The sequence below is a fragment of the Ascaphus truei genome, chromosome 1 (assembly GCF_040206685.1).
Source record: "Ascaphus truei isolate aAscTru1 chromosome 1, aAscTru1.hap1, whole genome shotgun sequence".
Classification (NCBI taxonomy): Eukaryota; Metazoa; Chordata; class Amphibia; order Anura; family Ascaphidae; genus Ascaphus; species Ascaphus truei.
In genome coordinates this window covers 335879236-335899916 of record NC_134483.1, presented here as the reverse complement: position 1 = coordinate 335899916, position 20681 = coordinate 335879236, and the positions used below count along the sequence as shown (strand labels likewise).

Below are 20681 nucleotides of genomic sequence, written 5' to 3'. Positions count from 1 at the left end.
CATGGAGGTCTGTCTTTATCTTTCCATGTACATCTGCAACTGACATCCCAATCCTAGCTGCTTCCTGTTCATGTCCAGTGAGACCCACCAGACTCCACATATCCCGCCACTGTACCTATCCTACTAACTTTCTGTGAGTAGGCAGCACATAGGGGCCAAGCATCATATATCACCCTTGAACATTATTGTCTGCACTTAGTGTGTTTTTTTCTTTGTTGTTTTTTCCCTACATGCTCCCCCTGGGTTGAGAAAATATATATCTATATCATACAAACACATACATATACACCTGAGCTCAGCAGGGCCCTGTGCCTGCAAAATGTCTCTGTAAAATGCTATGTAAAACTAGCAGCGCTATACAAAAACAAGCCATTATTAATTTTAATAACACACATTGAATTGTACACATTCACATAAAATTAAATATACATATTGTTTACAGTATTATATATACAGATTTGATTTTAAATGAGTTGTTAATATTTAACATTAACTACACACGTGCAATGGAATAAGGTTTAATTAATTCATTCTGAGCTACTCTCTTCTGCTGCTCTGACAATTCTGGGGGAAGATCATGTGACCAGGCAATGACTGATACATTTGTGCTCATGCACGTGCACGGCTGTGGAGGGGGCAGGACTCACACAGGGGTGTGCCAGAGCCTGTTACAGAAAAGGAAGGGGTTGTGCCTTTCTAAAGGGTTGCTATAGAAACAAAAATGCTCGTTACATTAGAATACATAAAAAATTGTCTTTCAAAATTGTTTTTAAAAAAAAATGAAAATGCTACAAGTATTTTCTCACAGTACAGAACTGATTTATTAAAAAAAAAACACACATGCAGGATATTGACTGAACTGCAGCTTTAAGTTGTGAGCATGTGGGATTGTCTGCAGACACAGGCAGGAAGTAGTGCAAGAAAAGTAGCGATTCTGTTTCTAACTAAAACAAAATGCTGAATTAATGAAACAGTGAAAAAAAGCTATTAGAACCATATTTTAGAAACACTATTACAATGTGTATGCTTACAAAACTGGCTTCCAAAAGTAATGTCATTTTCAGTTTTAAGCACCAAGTCGCACTGCATGTGTAGAAATAAAACAAAGAAGTGGGGTTGTAAAGAAAAAAAGTTATTGGTATGTTGTACCCCCAGCTAACATCACAATTTGACCCACGAAAACAGGAACCCTGACCCTTTAGTTTAATACAAAAAAACAAATCAGCCCAAAAAGTTGGGTCTTTCAGGTTTTACATGTGCAAAAACATCATAAAAGTTTTAGAAAGCAATCTAAATCAGGGGTGCTCAAGCCCCCCTCCTCCCCAACAGGTCAGGTTTTCAGGATATCCCAGCTTCAGAACAGGTGGCTCAATCAGAGGCTCAGTGAAGACTAAATTTCTCAGTCTTGGAAAGACACATCAAATTTCTTAAATCAATTTCAGGCCCCTCCAGAACTGAGGAGGCCTAATTATACCCTTTAAGCCTAGGTTAACATGTCACACACAACTACTGTAGGTATATCATAAATTGGACTTACAAAGGCGTGACGACTACGTCCTCATATGGATTGGAAGACAGATCCTGTATACATGTTTGGGAGGCTCTTCTTTCTGTTTCTTTCTCTAGTACTTCTTTAAGTCTGACGAGTTGTCCAGGGAGCAAACCCAAGCAATTTGGGACAGACAGCTACACGCAGGAGATAAAAACGGTTAAAACAGAGATGTTCTAAGTGTTCTTCTGAGGAGCTCCACACTTCAATCTTTGTGTCTTTAACAGTACATAAATATTGGATTTTTTTTTTTTAATTCAATACAAATGTGTTTTTTCCTCAAGGGAAATATTTGTTATGAGTAATACGAACAATTGCTTTCATTTTCATCTATGATGGTCTGTTTTTTGGGGTGTTTCTTTTTTAGCAGACATCAGTACCAATTCTGGGTGCATCTCTAAAGTGGGTTTTGTAGAAGAGACTTTAGAATGTGTGTTCTCCAAAGACTGCAGGAGATCTTTCTCCTAGTTTTGGACAAATAGCTTCTAACTCCAGTAAGTGAAAGTTTAATTATTCTAAGTCTATTATAAGTTTATTTATTTATTATAAGTCTGATATTTAGCTAGAGCTGCAAAAGGCAGCAACATGCTGTACTATCAAATGTATAGAGGGGAAAAAATCCAATTGCTTTAAATTAGATTGTTTTATAGTAAATCTGTTTTTTGTTTTTTTTTGCTCCGGTCTTGCCGGTAAGATGCCCCCTATATTATTTTATTAAAGCTTGCTCAGTGATGATGAGGGGTAATTTATTAAAGTCTCCTAGCTGCAAAAAATGAGTAAGATGGGAGTACAATGCTTGTATAAAAAACACAAATTCCATAGTCTACAGCAGGGGAGCGCAATCTTTTTTCCCTGCGCCCCCCTGCCGTCTGTCCCCCTCTCCTCGCACCCCCCCTGCTTACCTTGCTTCAGACGTCCTGGCGTCATGACGTCACGTTGCCATGGCAACGCGACGTCACATGACCCCGCAGCGTCATTTGACGCCACATTGCCATGGCGACGCGTAACCAGGAGTGTCTGAAACAAGGTAGTAGAAGTTTACAGAGGCCCTGCAGCTCCCCCGGCATTAATTTAAATGTATTTGGGAAGCGTGCGTGGGCCTCTGTAACCCCCGCGCCCCCCGTAGCAAGTCTCGCCCCCCCCCCCCCCACACTTTGCGCACCACTGGTACAGTATTTATCAAAGTCTCTTGGCTGCAAAGCTGCAACAAATAAGGTACACCACTTTTATAGCTGGGAGACTTCCATAAAAAAAATTCCTACACACAGGATCCGCAGTCATTCCAGTCCAAGACGATAAGTATTAGGATAATGCTCCTTAAGCCAGTGCAATAATTTGAATGGTGTCAATCGGCGGGGATTCAGATGTATGAACAGTTATATTTCAGTTTATTACTTATGATGCTTATTTCTTGGGATTAAGATTAAGACAGCATTGGGCGTGTTTTGATATTATTTTTAACCTAGCTAATATCAAAAAAGATATGTGCAAAAAAAAAAATTCCCAAAGTGCTCAGATCTGAAAAGAAGTAGAGGGGCCACAAGAGTATATTGTGATATATTTTAGGACAGGGGCGTGCAAAGTGGGGGGCGCAGGATTTTGGGGGGGGGGGTGGCGGTTGCAGAGGCCCTGTGCTCTTCCCCAAGGCATTTAAATTAAATGCTGGGCGATCGCGTGAGGCCTCTGCAACTGAACTTACCGAGGTTCAGCCGGCTTCAGATGACGCGTCGCCATGGCAACGCAGCGTCAAATGACACTACGGGATCACGTGATGTCACATGACTCACTGCGTCATTTGACGCTGACAGGATGGTAAGGGGGGGCGCGAGCACCGGGGTAGTGGTGGCAGGGGGGTGCAGCACAAGAAGTTTGCACACCCCTGATTTAGGATACATACAGGCACCAAAAACATAGACATCTGGGCAGGGACTTGGTCTGTAAAAATCATATGTACAATGCTGTGTACCACGCACTATATGGTAATTGTGAAGCGCTTTGAGCCCCATTGTGAGAAAAGCGCAATATGAAATAAAGTTATTATTATTACATTTAAATTCTTATAAATGCTTACAAAATGTTGAAGCATAAAACATTTTAACATCTGTATTATATATATGTACATTATCTTATAAGTGAGTTTTTTGTGTGAACAAAACTGTACTTAGGTGACACTTCTAGACACTTTGTGGGACACAAGTTGAAGAGCCCTAGCCAATGATATGCACATATTCCCACACAAATTATGGGCAAAAATCCCAGGGAGCTAAAATGGAAAAATGACACGTTCTATGAGCACGCGAAACACATTCCTTAGGAAAGACTTTTATGTCAGTGACTTTGAACTGTCTCGCCACACTCTTTCTCTTTTTATGGAAGCATTAGAAGTGATGTCAGTGGAATGACTCCGGAGGCAGTGGGAACATGTTTGATACAGAAGGAGACATGCAAGGACTACACAGGAAAATGGGCACCACCATGTAATAAGGGAACCTTGTATTGTTATAACTCTGTGGCCAGGACGTACTTGAAAACGAGAGGTAACTCTCAATGTATTACTTCCTGGTAAAACATTTTTATAAATAAATAATGTATGCATCAGATGTCTCATCCTTTTAATACCTGCAATTGCTCCACTCTACCAATACTGCTGTACGACACTTGTTTGACAAACATGGAGCAATTTACCTTAATATACTGGCACATTCTGTGTCTTTCTAAAATCAATTTACTATGAAATGATCCACGATGCACTAAATAAAATAACAAGTTTGTGCATCTGAGTTTATAATTGGAGATAATCTGGAGTCAAAAATGAATTTGAGTTTTTTTTTACTAAACAGGTGGCATTTATCTCCTCTTAGCCTCCTTCAGAAAAACGCGGTGTTGAAAGAGAGCACTATAACCAGGTAGATATCACTCGGTGGCACCATAAAAAAAAATATTTATTCAAGTCTCATGGACATAACAAGTGTGCTCACTTGTTATCTCCATGAGACGTGAATAAATATTTTTTGACGGGTGCACCGAATGATATCTGCCTGGTTATAGTGCTCTGTTTCAACACAGTGATTGTCTGTCTGGATTTCACCTCACAGATTGCACGCCGGGGCTGGCAGGGATCCAAGAAGGACAGCAGACACGTACCGAGGAGGATTAAGGTACTGGCATTGGATCTACATATTTATTATACAGCCCTTTATATAGCCGTAGAAGTACCATACTCTAGCACCACAGCCATCATTGTGAGTACTGTTTGATGTGTCACTAAGTGGAGGATACATGATGTGCTGTAGTTCATATTCATAAACTGCCTCAGGTGGCTGCTTAAACCCCATTTCAAGCCATCCCATTGGCAATCAACATGCTGCATTGTATTGCTTAGGAGGGTCTGACCAGCTGAGCCCCATCCCCCTTTTCTGGACTTTACCCTTTTAGCCTCCTTCATCCTACTTACATATTTTATGGTCATATTATTTTGATGATCCTCTACATACATTCTTACTATGCACCATATTTTCTTAGTGCTGCAAACTGTGCCGATAAAAGTTCTTGATGTGACAACGTGCCACAGATATTGCTCATTCAAGAAAAACAAAACAAGAAATGCTTTGCAGATCAATCCAACAAGGAGGTTTTAGAACCATGTAAGGCCCAGATCAACAAAAGGGTGGTAAGCTTAAGCACACCTTTTCTCCTAGTTAATGTTTGCTAGTATAATAAGTGTGGTTATGATAGGCATATCATTTTAGTGTTAGGCATGAGAGTTGTGTGTGTGTATTTATAATAAATATATATAATATAGTGTATACAGTATTTGGTTTTCTGTAGTCATTTACTCTGCTGTGTAGCGAGGGGCAGGTTTCACAGGAACATACATTTTCCACTGTTACACCAATGCTTCTGACAGACCTACACAGACACACCACTGATGGTAAAGACATTAGTACTTGCTGTGGGAGCTGAGGAGATTCATTCTACCACCTCAATGTCACATTTAGCACTTCTTCATCATACCTGATAGAACTACACAATGAAACTCACTTCTAGCATTTCATGTTGATTAGTTTATTTATCGTGTGCATAGGAAGGTATAATAGGTATCTATTGAACGTAAAACACTCTTCGTGTAGGAATACATTTTCAGTCGCTGATCGTTTTAATGTAAATTGTGTAAAGGAACACTGCAGTATTATTGTGGGAAACTAAACATGCAGGAACACTCCTCTTGAATAGGTATATAAATATAATGTAATCTGTCTTTGTATGTGCGGTAAAACAGATTTAAATGTTGTACCTCAACCACGGTGAGAATGAACCCCTTCCATTCCTCGGCATCTTCAGAAACTTCTGTCTGGGTGATAGAATATACAACATAAGTTAAATGATTAATGATAGGAAAGTTTTTTTTTCCCCCAAAAAAAAATCTGTTTCCAATTATAATTCATAGACATTCAAACATTCAGTTCAAGAGTGGAACCCAAGTATCACATGTAATGTTTTACCCAAGAAGGGGAGGAGGGAAAAGAGATTGTAGTCTGATGATATCACACAGAATAAGTGGCCGAGGCTGGATTCGAACACACAAGTGTCCTACTCAATGCTGCTATACTGAAGGCCAGCAATTAGCTATATAGAGGTTATGGTATATACACTGTAAACTTCGACATTGCCATTGAATACGATTTGATCCAGAAGCCCTATTGAAGTCAGTGCGGCTTCCATGTCAGATCGCACGGATCGGCGATCGCGCAGCTTAGAGAATATACCCCTAAGTATCATGTCTGGGTATTCATCACCAGACTGATGCTGGCTTAACATTGAACTCAAAATGTATTTTACAAGACTGAAAGAAAGGCTTTTGTAATAAAGAAAAAGTTGTTCGTTTTTTAAATTTTATTAAAAAGCTTTTTTTTCTGTGTTCTCCATAGGCCAACACAGTACCAACCTCTATTTATTCTATATTGTAACAAGGGTGGGAACTTTCACTAATTTATTGGTTCTAAATGTTTTTTTATGTTTTGATTCTGGTTTTGGCAAAACTCAAAATGAGTAGAAGAATGATAAATAACATGGCAAAGCATAAAATTCAAAACAAATAGGAAACAAAAATAATATAACTGAAAAACGTAATTAAAAAAGATATGGTGAAAAATAACTCAAGTTTTCAACTCCACTATACAGAGAGGCACTTGGCCTGGTTTTGCTTCTGAATAGTTTTGGTTCTAGATTCTTCAGACTTGTGGTTTTGTGCTTGGTTTTGGAATGTAGGGTTCGGGTAGGTTCAGATTTCACACAGGTATAGTGATGTAGCCAGTCGTCCTGTGTGAAATATACAAGGCGAGGAGATATGTTCTATGCCAGAGGGTCACCCCGTAGAAGTTGAGTAGGCAAAGGGAAAGCCCCAATAATGTGCACTCGCTAAGTCTATCAATACCTGAACAAATGTAAGTAGCAAAGGAACAACAAGCTGGTGGAGACACTAAAAAGTTATATGCCCAGTGGACAGGTGTGGGTGAATAAATGATTAAAAAAATCTTCTTTAAATGGCTCTTAACAGCAAGGTAAAATATATGGGGTCACAAATCTAACATGTACACACAGTGCAAATAAAGGACAGTGCAGACTAGTAGAGTTAGGCTACAGGTTACACAGGAATTACAGGGAGCCACAGAATCTGAGCAAATAAGAATCTGGATAACTGTGATCAAATCACGAGGCTGTGGAGCGGCTAGCTGGGTGCTGCATACATCACTGCAGACCGATTAAAGAAGATTTGTAATTATTTAATCATTTATTCACCCGCACCTGCCCACTGGGCATATACCTTTTTAGTGTCTGGGGTCATTTACAATTATCATATCCATACTTCACTCTCTGGTTATCCACCAGCTTGTTGTTCCTTTGCTACTTACATTTGTTCAGGTATTGATAGACTAGCGAGTACACATTATTGGGGGCTTCTCCTTTGCCCACTCTCTTTCTACAGAGTGACCCACAGGCTTAGAAATATCTCCATGCTATGTTTTAAGACCATTCACTTGACAAGTTATTTACTGTGTTTTAGGGCTACACTTTTGACAGGGCTACTTACTTTATCAATTAATGCTGCATTGCAGCTATCATATAATATACAGGCAACAGATGCCCAAAGGGGTTTAGAAGTAGAGGCTAGGTACATTTGCATTGTTTAGGACTGCTCAGGGATTTGCATATGCGGACTTTGGGCAAATATTTAGAGCCCATCACTTCTATGCATTGGTCCCTATCTTATACCATTAGAAAAACTGTGCACTTGACCACACTGGATCTGTTACATTTTATCTTGCCAGGCTAGAATTGTTATCCCCTGAACAACTGATTTAGTTGTAAATGTATTGACTTGATAAACTGTGGTTAACTTACTTAAATGCTAAACTGGTAAAACAAGCAGACCTCAGTGACAGAGCAGGAAGAAAATAAGAAGGACATGGATAATATTAAAATAGATTTTACCCCAAAGGAAAACAAAGGGATAATTCTTTCAGTTAAGAATCAGTAAACATGCTGCTCTTTGTTTGCCAAACACAGAAACCTTCCAGGAGAATTTTGTTCTTCTATAATTACTCTGAAAGGGTAATTACACTCACTTACCTTCAGATAAACTTCCTCCTTTTCCAGGGTCAAGGCAACCTCTGACCATTGCTTCTGCACTGAATAACAGTCAGCCACAGACACCAAACCCTGCAGCTCAATTACATCTGTATACTGAAGGAAAGCAAATCCACTAATTAACTTATTGTCATTGCTGGGGGAAAAAAAAAGAGTATGATTATTTCCTTGTTTGCTACACATTTGTGCTGATACTAAGGTTATCTGCAGGACTACCCAAAGGGAAAAACAAACAACCTAAATGGCACATCCAACACATTTTAAAGGACCACTCCGGTTTCCAGCAACCTGTTACTTTTTGGAATATACCCAGTGTTCCCTCATTCGTGGCTTATAAAATGGTTGTGTTGTACCTAATAAAAACAATTCTTAACCTCTGTAACATTTTGCTTGCTTCTTTAGTACTTAAGGCCTCGGGCATGGTCAGCGCGGCTGAGGTGCGCTGGTACTTACCAGTGAGCCCCTACAGCTGCAATGAGAGCGGCTTTAGAAGGGGCTCGCCTACGCTTCCGCAAGCGCGCAGAAGCGTAGGTCTTAGGGAAATTTTCAAATCAAGCGCTTGCCGGAGCGCAGGGCCGGTCACGTGAGCGGTTCGCCCAATGAGGGCGAACCAGCTCCGTGACGTCACTGGCCCGCCCGCCAACACGCCCCCGACATGCCCCCGGACGGGGAAAGCACCTGCTTTCCCTGAGCCTCAGCGCGCCTCCGCACGCCAGCAAGAACCTTGGCCGAGGCCTAAAGCAGCACTCCTGGTGATGATTTGTAGTTGTTTAAAAAAAAATAAAAAATTTAAGCAGGGGATCTACAGAGCTGAACCGGGGACCCCTGATTCCTCAGATACTTACCTGCATAGGGCTGCCAGTATCTCTGCAGCCAGAGAACTTGTGTACCTAACGAAATGGTGGCTTAAATTTTCCGCATCACGCGGGTCAATAGGAAGCTGGGACGTCATCCCTTGCGGCTTCCTATTGGCCCACGTGACCTGGGGCATTTAAACTGAGCAGAGATACAAGCACCCCCTTCCGAGGTACTAATCTTGAGAAGCGGGTAATCTTGAGAAGTAACGTGATTCAGCTCTGGAGACCCCCTGCTTCAATACTATAAAAAATAAAATAAAAAAAGTTGTGCGGTTTTAAGAAGTTCGGAACTGAGGCAGTACTCTCTGGACTATATTTTATAAACATTTTAATACACTTATGCTAAGCAAAGTTAGACACTTTGACCACGGGTTAAGGTAATACACAAAACGAAACCATTGGAAACCATTTTAAAGTTGTTGGTAGATATTATCTCCCACAGAAGTCTCTAACTAAAACGATGTATACTTAAGTAATAGTCCCTGGAGGACAGGGCATTACCTGGCCATTAATGCCCATATCATTTACTGACAGGTAATGTCCTATCCTGTGGGGTTATTACTGTTATAGGTTTGCTCCTCTCCTGCTCAACAGGATACCTGGGACACCTCCACTCCCTTTAAAAAGATCTACCACCCGCTCACCAATGGGCTCCTCTGGATGATTTCCCTCACATCCACCTGCCTCAATGATCTCCCTCTCACCACCTGTCCACCACTCCCCTGGATAATCTCCCACCAAACCAACGCTCCCTCTATTTTTCTGAATTATCTACCTGCCGCTCCTCGAGAACACCAACACAGCCCATCCAAATCACCTCCCACCTGCCCCTCCTGTGCTTCCTGCACTCCATGCTCACCTGGATCACCTCCCACCCGCACCTACAAATTAAGTCATGTTATCTCTGCTCTCTGATTTGGCAAAGTGACTGATGCCTGAAATTTTGACCAATCAGAGAGCAGAGATTTCAATAAGGCCTGGAATTTACATGCATTTAGCCAAGAATATGTATTCTGTTATATTTGGTTTTGTGCCTTTAGAATTTTAAGGCTACATTTGAAAAGCTATTAAAATGATCTCAACACTTGCGCAGCAAGTTATTGAATCAGCATTGAAAATACTAATGAAGTTGTTACATTGGGAGAGAAATTAGAGAGATCTCTTAATACAAACATGTTGTCGTTCTCTTTGTTTTGTTTGATATACTCGAGGCTTTTCTGTGTCCTTTTGGTTAACTCAGAAGATAAGTCTTATTGATTTATTTGCCCTACAAGGCTGTTACCTTAGCAAATGTTCTTTGGCTATTGCCTTTAGTCAATATGTTGTGAAGGCACCTCCCAGTGCTGGAGAAGAGTTCATATATGAAAAAAAAAAGTGTTTGTCATGGTGGAAAAGGTAATAAAGGTAAAGAAGAGCCATGCATCTCTGCACGGTATCCAACATCTGGTTTATTTTCAATTACACCTCCTCCTTCAGTGCACTTTATTTTTAGTTACAGTGAACTGGCTTCAGTTTTATTTGTAGTCAGTTTAAAAACCTTTTCTTTTCAGGTTGGTCTGCGACCAACTACATGTCATATTTCACTGATTGGCTGGCTTTGCCAGCCAATCAGTTAAAAGGGTTTAAAAACATATATCTACATCTCTATCATCATTATCATTCAATAATAGACATTATCTGTCTTGTTCTAGTTATTTTTGTGATAATGTTACATTTGTTTAAAAGCTACAAAGATCTTCACCTTAAGATTTAACAGGTTTAGCATTTCTTGATAATGTATGGAAAAATTACTACTTTTTTCAAGTCACTTTGACCACTGCTTTTAATTGATCTAGTTGATAATTTTTTTTCTAGATATAAGTGTGCTTATAGGACATCTTTACTAAGAACTGTTACTCCATTAGACAACTTACATGCTGGAAGACACTTTACGGGCCATTTAAGTGAATACGTCTGTCCTGGAAGAGGATTGTATATTCACTGTGTATTTTTTATGCTCTCAGGCTGCCAGCTCTCCCCTGACCGTTCTGTTCTGACTGACAGATTAAATCTGTCAGTGGTGATATTGGATACCGAGGCTTGAGCCTCATTACTCCAAGTTCTCTTGTTGAGTGTATTGTCGCACTCTTTAGGAAGCTTCTTGATCTGTGTTACTTGCCACAGTTGAGTTGGTTTCACAGGTTCAGCGCTGTGATGGGTACCAGCTCTCCCCAGCTTGCTTTCCTGTTCTGAAGCAGCCAGTGCTGCTGTGTAATTGCAACATGATTGTTACAAATAACTTTTTCCACATGCCACTTGTCAGTTGCCCATGCAACTTCTCAATGCTCATGTGAAAAATTAAGTGCGCAACAACAAACAATAAATATGTGAAATGGTGTAAGTGATATATATGGGGTAAAAAATTGTGACCTGGTAAACTCGGAAGGAGCGTCTGCAGCTGTGGCACAGGGGATAGCTCAAATAACCCCTAATAGAAACAGGATAAAGAAAAAACACAGCGCACAACGCTCATAGTGTATTAAAAATTATAATGTGATGCAATAAAAGGTGAGTATTAAGCGTACATTTAAGCAGATTAAACAGGCATTGGAGGGTTAATGTTACCCATACACCACTCGGGACGACAGTGAGGAAGTCTTCAGTGTGGAGACACACCACTCCTGCCATCACGGTCACTTGCACCCAGGTTGGGTCTTGAATGGTGATCAGCTCCGTCGTAGACAGCAGTTCAGCAGGGCTCACGGTGCACAGTGTCCTCAGGTCAGGGAGTCTTTGCAGCAACACGAGTCACGCTGTTCCTCACTCCGATCCGGTACTTCCGTGTTAGTGACGTCACTCGGGAGCGTCAGCGCGTCGTAGCCCTCCCAGACACCGTTAAGGCCCGCAATGGGTGATATACAGTCCAACGGTCGCAGAGCAGCTAGTGTCAATTCCAACGCGTTTCGAGACATCAAAGTCTCTTCATCAGGGACTAATTATTAAAATTAGACAAATCATTTAAATACCCCTCGCCTCCATCTGATAGGCCCTCCAATCAGGAGTATTGGCCAATCCCGTGGGAGCGGGGAGGAGTCAAATGACTCGTAAAGCTCAAGGCCCTAATACATGTTGCTAAGGGCAACTCATAACAACAAAACCAAATAAACGTTATTGAACAAACAAAAAGTAAGTGAATAGACACCATTCGTGCAGTTGTCTCTAAAATAAAGAGAAAAGGGTTAAAAACAGTACTAATAACCAAGCTAAAAAATACACCTCGGAATATAATAGTACAATAAAAATCTTTAAAAAAGGTCGTAAAGAAAAAGCATGAATCAAAAGCGCATAAAATTAAATAAAAGGCAATATGACAACTAATTAATTATAAAATAGATAAGTCAAGGAATCAGACTTGGGAGGGAGGGGAACAAACATGGAGCCCCCTTTTTTCCCTTAACCATGAGTGTATATATGGTTAATATAGGGACCAGATATCAATATCTTCATTGAGACCCCCCGGATGCAAAGATCTCAATTTGTGTATCCAGAAGGTCTCTTGGACTGAAAGTTCTTTTACCCTATCCCCACCCCTTCTATTCCTAGGGATATGTTTAATGCCCTTAAAGAGCAAGGAAGAGGGGTCTTTATTATGGTGTAGAGCGTAGTGTTTGGAAAGACTGTGATTAAAAAGACCATTTCGAATGTTTCTTACATGCTCTTGAATGCGTACCTTCAGTGGGCGTTTGGTTCGCCCCACATAGTGTAAGCCACAGGGGCACTCAATTAGATACACTATGTAGTCAGAGTTACAAATGATAAAATCTGAAATCTCAAAAACCTCTCCAGTGCTTTTACATGTGAAAGTTTTATTATCAACATGCAAATACTTGCACACTGAGCACTTTCCGCATTTAAAATTCCCAATAGGTTTACTATTTAGCCACATTTTTTCACCAACCGTTGTTACCTTAGCATTAATGTCACTAGGGGACAATGTATTTTTTAGATTTTTTGCTTTTCGGTAGATGAATTTGGGAAACTTTGAGATGTGATCTCCTAAAATTGGGTCCCCTGATAAAATAGCCCAGTGTTGTATAACAATTTTTTCAATTTGCATGGTCATTGAATTGAAGTTCGTAATAAAGGCAACATTGCATTTGCCCTCATTCGTCTCCTGAGTGTTTCTTTTCTTAATCTTAGGAATCAACATTTGGCTCCTATCCAGTTTTCTTATCCTATCCAAGTCATCATTGAGTTTCTTCAGTGGGTAACCCCTTTCCAAAAATCTAGAGGTTAGATCACTAGCCTGTGTCTCAAAATTCGTATCCAAGCTGCAGTTCTTCCTCAGTCTCGGAACTGACCACTCAGAATATTCTGGATCCAGGACTTTTTATGATTGCTTGAGGCTAGCAATAGATTATTTGAATCTACCTCCTTAAAGTAGGTTTTGCTGATAATATTACCCTCTTCTGATATTAATAAGCTCAAATCTAAAAAATGAATGATGCGTTCATTATCCAAAAAGGTGAACGACAAATTTCTATCATTGGTGTTAATATAATTTATAAATTGATTGACTGAGCAATGATCCCCATCCCATACACAAATAATATCGTCTATATAGCGACGCCAGGTGATGATGTTATTTTTAAAAGGGTTATTATTAAAAATAAAATTGGATTCCCATTCACGTTCACCTTTTTGGATAATGAACGCATCATTAATTTTTTAGATTTGAGCTTATTTGAGCTTATTAATGTGGCTAATAGTAAACCTATTGGGAATTTTAAATGCGGAAAGTGCTCAGTGTGCAAGTATTTGCATGTTGATAATAAAACTTTCACATGTAAAAGCACTGGAGAGGTTTTTGAGATTTCAGATTTTATCATTTGTAACTCTGACTACATAGTGTATCTAATTGAGTGCCCCTGTGGCTTACACTATGTGGGGCGAACCAAACGCCCACTGAAGGTACGCATTCAAGAGCATGTAAGAAACATTCGAAATGGTCTTTTTAATCACAGTTTTTCCAAACACTACGCTCTACACCATAATAAAGACCCCTCTTCCTTGCTCTTTAAGGGCATTAAACATATCCCTAGGAATAGAAGGGGTGGGGATAGGGTAAAAGAACTTTCAGTGCAAGAGACCTTCTGGATACACAAATTGAGATCTTTGCATCCGGGGGGTCTCAATGAAGATATTGATATCTGGTTCCTATATTAACCATATATACACTCATGGTTAAGGGAAAAAAGGGGGCTCTGTGTTTGTTCCCCTCCCTCCCAAGTCTGATTCCTTGACTTATCTATTTTATAATTAATTAGTTGTCATATTGCCTTTTATTTCATTTTATGCGCTTTTGATTCATGCTTTTTCTTCACGACCTTTTTGAAAGATTTTTATTGTACTATTATATTCCGAGGTGTATTTTTTAGCTTGGTTATTAGTACTGTTTTTAACCCTTTTCTCTTTATTTTAGAGACAACTGCACGAATGGTGTCTATTCACTTACTTTTTGTTTGTTCAATAAAGTTTATTTGGTTTTGTTGTTATGAGTTGCCCTTAGCAACATGTATTAGGGCCTTGAGCTCTATGAGTCATTTGACTCCTCCCCGCTCCCACGGGATTGGCCAATACTCCTGATTGGAGGGCCTATCAGATGGAGGCGAGGGGTATTTAAATGATTTGTCTAATTTTAATAATTATTCCCTGATGAAGAGACTTTGATGTCTCGAAACGCATTGGAATTGACACTCTAGCTGCTCTGCGAATGTTGGACTGTATATCACCCATTGCGGGCCTTAACGGTGTCTGGGAGGGCTACGACGCGCTGACGCTCCCGAGTGACGTCACTAACACGGAAGTACCGGATCGGAGTGAGGAACAGCGTGACTCGTGTTGCTGCAAAGACTCCCTGACCTGAGGACACTGTGCACCGTGAGCCCTGCTGAACTGCTGTCTACGACGGAGCTGATCACCATTCAAGACCCAACCTGGGTGCAAGTGACCGTGACGGCAGGAGTGGTGTGGTTTCACACTGAAGACTTCTTCACTGTCGTCCCGAGTGGTGTATGGGTAACATTAACCCTCCAATGCCTGTTTAATCTGCTTAAATGTACGCTTAATACTCACCTTTTATTGCATCACATTATAATTTTTAATACACTATGAGCGTTGTGCGCTCTGTTTTTTCTTTATCCTGTCTCAATGCTCATAGCTTGAGATTGGTTTAGCTCTCTCCGCCTGACCTTATCTGTGAATTAGTATGCCCTTTTGGCTTGTACCTGTCTGGAAAGGAAAGTGTGCTCTCTCTTCATCAGAGCAATTTCCAAAAAGATGTAGCGCATCGCCAAAGAGAGTGGTTCAAAAGGTAGGCAAAAATTATATTATTCGTCCATAAAAAACGGAAGTGTCAAAGCCTCCTACATGTTTCGTGCGTATAGCACTTTATCAAAGAGTATTCAGAACACACAAACCCTCATCCCTTTTAAAGCATACACATTGAGGCTCCGTTTCGCGCCAATAGCGCAATGACGTCACTCGGCCGGCCCCCAACCTCCACGTCATGACGTCAGTGTACCATGTGGCTTACCTCCGCAAATGATCATCCGCACTCTATCAATAATTAGTTCGCCAGTTACCTGCGTGTGGTGGGCCCGCCCCTCGTTGCGTCATGCGCATGGACACTAAAACGAGGCCTCTAGGTTTCTGATTGCTGTCGCCGACGTCATGGCGTCACTCGGACGCCCGCCCCCTCCCCCCGCACATGCGCAAAGACGTCCTCAGGCAGTAAGGCAGTGTACGGCCCATATCCATCTGCCCTCAGTCATGATGTTCAATGCGCATTTCTGTAGTACCAGAAAAAATAAATTGAGACTCCCACCACCCCATAAAAAGATTATCATAAGATGGTGCAAAGCTCGTGCCTATAGCTGTGCCTATTTTTTGTAAAGAAAATTTGTGATTACATGTGAAAAAGTTGTGAGTAAGTAAAAAGGGGATAACATCCAAAATAAAAGTGGTTTGAAAAATGGAAATGTCTGGATTTTCCACAAAATGGCATACAGCCGCAAATCCCTGGTCGTGTTTAAAGATTGAGTAAAGGGATACCACATCTAGTGTGACCCAGATGTATTGATTATCCCATTGTATATCTTTTAATTGATTCATAAGATCTCCTGAGTCCAGAATAAATGAGGGAAGCCTCCTGACAAAGGGTTGTAAAAAACAATTGATGTATCTGGAAAGACCAACTCCCAAAGATCCAATGGAGGAGACACTTGGCCGACCAGCAGGGTCGACCAACGTCTTGTGGATCTTTCGGAGATGGTGGAAGATAGGGACAACAGGGTGAGGGTTGACAATAAATTTAACCTCATCCCTGGAGAGAACTTCTGTAAGAATTCCTAAATCAACAAGATCCATTAAGCTTTGCATATATTCAGAAGTAGGGTCTGAGGGTAGTAAGAGAGTAGGAAAACAAACCTCAAGTTGGCATAAGGCCTCACTGAGGTAGTCTCTCCTACTCTGTACTACCAAAACACCTCCCCGTCAGGATCTGTGATCCGCAACGCGCTCGGCACACTCGGTACGTACCCCAAACCGTGATTGGGTCCCCGCTCCTTCCGCCATCCGTGACGCTTCTCTCCCTCCATCTGGTATCAGCTGCCATCCTAGGGGCGCGCGTGCATCCCGCGCCAATATAAATACAGAGTCGCCAGGGCCGTCTTAATGTATGGGCACGCTTGGCAGTTGCCCGGGAGCCCCACAGCATAGGGGGGCCCCATGCGCCCGACCCATGCGTAGGGTTGCCAGGTGTCCGGCTTTTCAATTGGAGTATCTCCGCTCGCTCTCCCCCGCCCAGAAGTGGAACTCTGGCTCCGCTCGCTCTGCGCCTGCCCGCCCGGCAACTCGACTCGCATCACCATCGCTCGCAGCCTAGCAGTGCAGCATTTCCGGTGCCTGCTGCTGCTAGTGGGCGCGTGGGAGGCTGGGAGCGACAGTGTAGGCAGGGGCCCGTGCACTGCTCTACCCGGGGACCCCTAATGTTGTTAAGATGGCCCTGCTAAGGGAAATAGCACTCTGGTTACATCGGTCTTGTTGGTGCATACCTGCTGGTAACAGGGGGCCCTGGGTCTCCCGCATGGTGGTAGAGGGGAATACCAGGAGAGGCTTCTGGTGTTGTGCCCGAATTTTTCTTACCGGTGCAGCGCCTCCACCTTTTGCAGCCCCCAGTGGTGTGGGGTGAAGTATCTGCAAAAGAATGATGCTCCCCTCCTCCCAATATACTTCACTCTTAGGCAGGAAGTATGGGTAAAATGCAGATGGTCTTTATTGGTTCCTTCTCTATTCAGCAGCAGTCTCTATCACAGCACACAGCACTCAAAGGTTTTCAACTTCAGGTGGCCAAGGGTACCAAGAGTGGTTCTTGCTCTTCTCCTACCCTCTTTTAGGGTAGGAGGTATGGGATTACCCCAGCCTCCCCTAAGGGAGGGCCTCAAGATTACCAGCGCCCTGGCAGCTTGGCATGGGTATCCTGTCTCTTTCAAAGTTAGAGACCAACTGACTAAATGGGAAGTGGCAGTACAGTAAGCAACTCCAACAGGCAGCACCCCTGTGTCTTCTAATTGGACACAGAGCCTGATGACACTGCCGTCACTGACTGAAGTGGGGAAAACCCATAATTACTCCTGGCTAACCTGCCCTTACCAGGTATTACTGCTCAGAAGAAGGACAGAATAATAGCCCAAACCTACCAGGGCTATATATGTATTGGGGAGGTGGGAGTATTTTCTGTATGTATGGGGGGTATTTTTATATGTAGTGAAGGGTATTTTTATATGTATTGGTGGGGGGGGGGTATTTTTTATATTTATTGGGGGGTAAGGGTATATTTGTATATGTACTGGGGGGGGGGGTCTCGCATATTTTAGCATTGTGTCCAGTATTTTTGGACAAGCCATCTGGCAACCCTAAGTTGCACAGTTCAGTAAATATAGCCAAATAGAGCTTTTGAACCCTCACTGGTCATTTCTACATGTTACAGAACACATGCCAGATCTGGAAGCTGAACAGGAGAGCACTTTTAATGTTCTATGGACTACAGCTATGTATGAGGAGAGTTAGCCTGTATGTTCACACTTCCACACCAATTCTTAGAGCTATAGCCACAAAGCTCTGTCAAATCAGGGCACATAACATTACATTAACTAAACCAGGAATGGGTGTGAAATTCCCTGACTTAACATGGTATCCTCAAAGCAAATTATATGCACAGTTTAAACTAGCATTTGTTTAGACTTAATGCAATTCTATGCTACAATAACTTGATGTCATCTCCCAATAACAAGACGTTAAGCCCCACCCCCTTGTCCCACCCCTCCACTTCCCCATTGTGGTTTTCCCTGTCTTTTCCCCTTCCCCTGTGTTGTTTCCCCACATTGTTTGCATTTAGCTGGTATTTTTTGTACTTGTGTGATTTTCACTTGCATTGTTCCAATTTATATATCTTGTGCTTCTATTAATAAACTGTTTTCATTTTTGGCATATTCCCACGTTTTATAGTATTCTATCAGTCAGTGAGTGCTGGGAACACAATTTTATATTTTGCTCTTTATGGGAGAAACATGGATTGATATCATGTTAGTGTTAATGTGACATTAAATTAGGTCAACGCCTCGTTAAGTGAATTAGAGGAGTTTAGTGAATCTGGGCACAAATAAGCAAAGTCCATTAGCGGTGTACAACAGCTCAATATATTTTCATCTATATTGGATATTAATAACAATTGTTTCATACCAAGCAGTTTGATCAGTGCATTTCCTTTCCCAGTAAATCATGTTTAAACCTGGACACATGGGTTAGAAAAAAAAAAGTCATCAACCTGAAAGCTGCCAAAAGCTTAGGCTGTGTTCCCCGTGCCGTGGACCGCGCTCATGCTTGAGAGTGGTGACGTCACTAACTCTCCAAGCATGAGTGTTAGGCTGTCCGGCAACTTTTTCAGTAAGCGCGAGCGGGGGGCGTGGCCTAAACAGTGACTGGTGCTGATTGGCTGAATAGGTCATGTGACCCCTGAGAGCGCCTCAGACTCGATTTAATTTGTCTCGGCAAGCACCCAGCACCTGCGAGCGCACGTGCATGCTCACGAGCGCTCACGCGGTGTCCGGACAAATTTAAATTGATTGTGCTGGACGCAGCCTTAGAAGCTGTGAGGAATATGAAAAATATGATTTTGATCTGACTTGTGAGAGATTTCACAGAGTTTGGATGTGTAATAGCAAGTGCACAAGCATGCAGTCCAATAAAAAACACATAATCAAAATTCTTACTTTATAATCTCAATTGTTTTGCAGTAGTCATAATCCATATGTTACTCCACATTGGTAACACCACTCAGAATTTGGTGTGTATGTGTGTTCTGCTAAGGGCCAATTGTAGGAGCAGGAAAAAATATGCAGATCAGCCTTGGTTATTATTACTGTTCATGATCGCTAGCATGAGGAATGGACCAGTCAAAATTAATGCAACATTTCCTTACATTCTGGGAAATTATTTATTTAAATCTTTTCACTAATCCGCCTAGTAGTGCCAGGGTGGGAAACTCCAGTCCTCTAGGGCCATCAACAGATCAGGTGTTCAGAATATCTCTGCTTCCACACAGGTGGCTCAATCAGTGGCAGTCAAAGACTGCATAGTTTTTCGTGGTCCTATAAGTAGTCCTTAGCAGAACACACATACACACTGTTCAGAGTGGGGTTACCAATATCAAAGACTGGGCCACTGATTGAGCCACCTGTGCTGAAGCAGGGATTTCCTGTAAATCTGACCTGTTGATGGCCCTTGAGGACCCCTGTAATAGTGGCTAACTCTATCATTCACTTTGCATGTACAGTAATGTATCTGCTGAAAGACGCTATCAGTACCAGTGGCACAAACAACATTTTTAAAGAAAGGATTGGCCAACATAATGGTAATATCAAGAATGTGATGTCAGATACCTCTATAGCACGTCACTTCAGACAAATGGGACACAACTCATCACAACTAAGATACTAGGTCATTGACCATGTTCAACCATTACAGAGAGGTGAAGATAGAGAGAAGCTATTTTTACAAAGACAAGCGAAATGGACCTATATACTTGATACGGTAGCCCCGAGGGGATTGAATGAAAGATTGGAACTGAATTAGTTCTTGGGATAAGGTCAGCTTCAGATGAAATCCTAACTGTGCGGGTGAACTGTTTAGGGACAGTGTTTATTTTTTTCATCTTAATACTAGTTCCCAGTCCCCGACTGCTATGGGTTTATTTCAAGTGTGGTTTTATCTCTCTCCCTGAGATCAGCCTCTTTCTGGTGTTTTTTCATGGAAATTACATAGGATATGGTTAATTCAATTACGAGATTTCCCATGGTCACCAATATACTAATAATTTATCTTTATTAATGTATGTGGATCATTATTCATTTGTCTAATTTAGGCTTAAATATGACTATGTGAAAAAGATGGACGTCCTCTGGGGCATGTACCAAGTGGATAAAATGGAATACAAAAGAGAAAAAAAATAGTGGTGTAACACTGAACATGTAGTCAGACTATCTAACTAAATCTACAAAAAGGCACGTACACATTTATCAAAGTAAATA

At 41.5% G+C, this 20681-nt stretch overlaps 1 protein-coding gene across 9 annotated transcripts in view; it reads right to left on the bottom strand.

The window, feature by feature from the left end:
* The window catches only part of STAP1 (signal transducing adaptor family member 1), a 145296-nt gene that overhangs the window by 31768 nt on the left and 92847 nt on the right, over positions 1 to 20681 (bottom strand). For 5 of the 9 annotated variants that reach the window (XM_075607586.1, XM_075607568.1, XM_075607594.1 and 2 more), the window contains 3 exons: positions 8180 to 8293; positions 5844 to 5900; positions 1538 to 1686 (listed from right to left, as the gene is read on the bottom strand). In XM_075607586.1, coding sequence (XP_075463701.1) covers positions 1538 to 1686; positions 5844 to 5900; positions 8180 to 8293 — 320 coding nt within the window. Of the gene's footprint in view, positions 1 to 1537; positions 1687 to 5843; positions 5901 to 8179; positions 8334 to 20681 lie in introns of all 9 variants that reach the window. The other 4 variants (XM_075607610.1, XM_075607601.1, XM_075607636.1 and 1 more) reach the window with 1 other exon arrangement.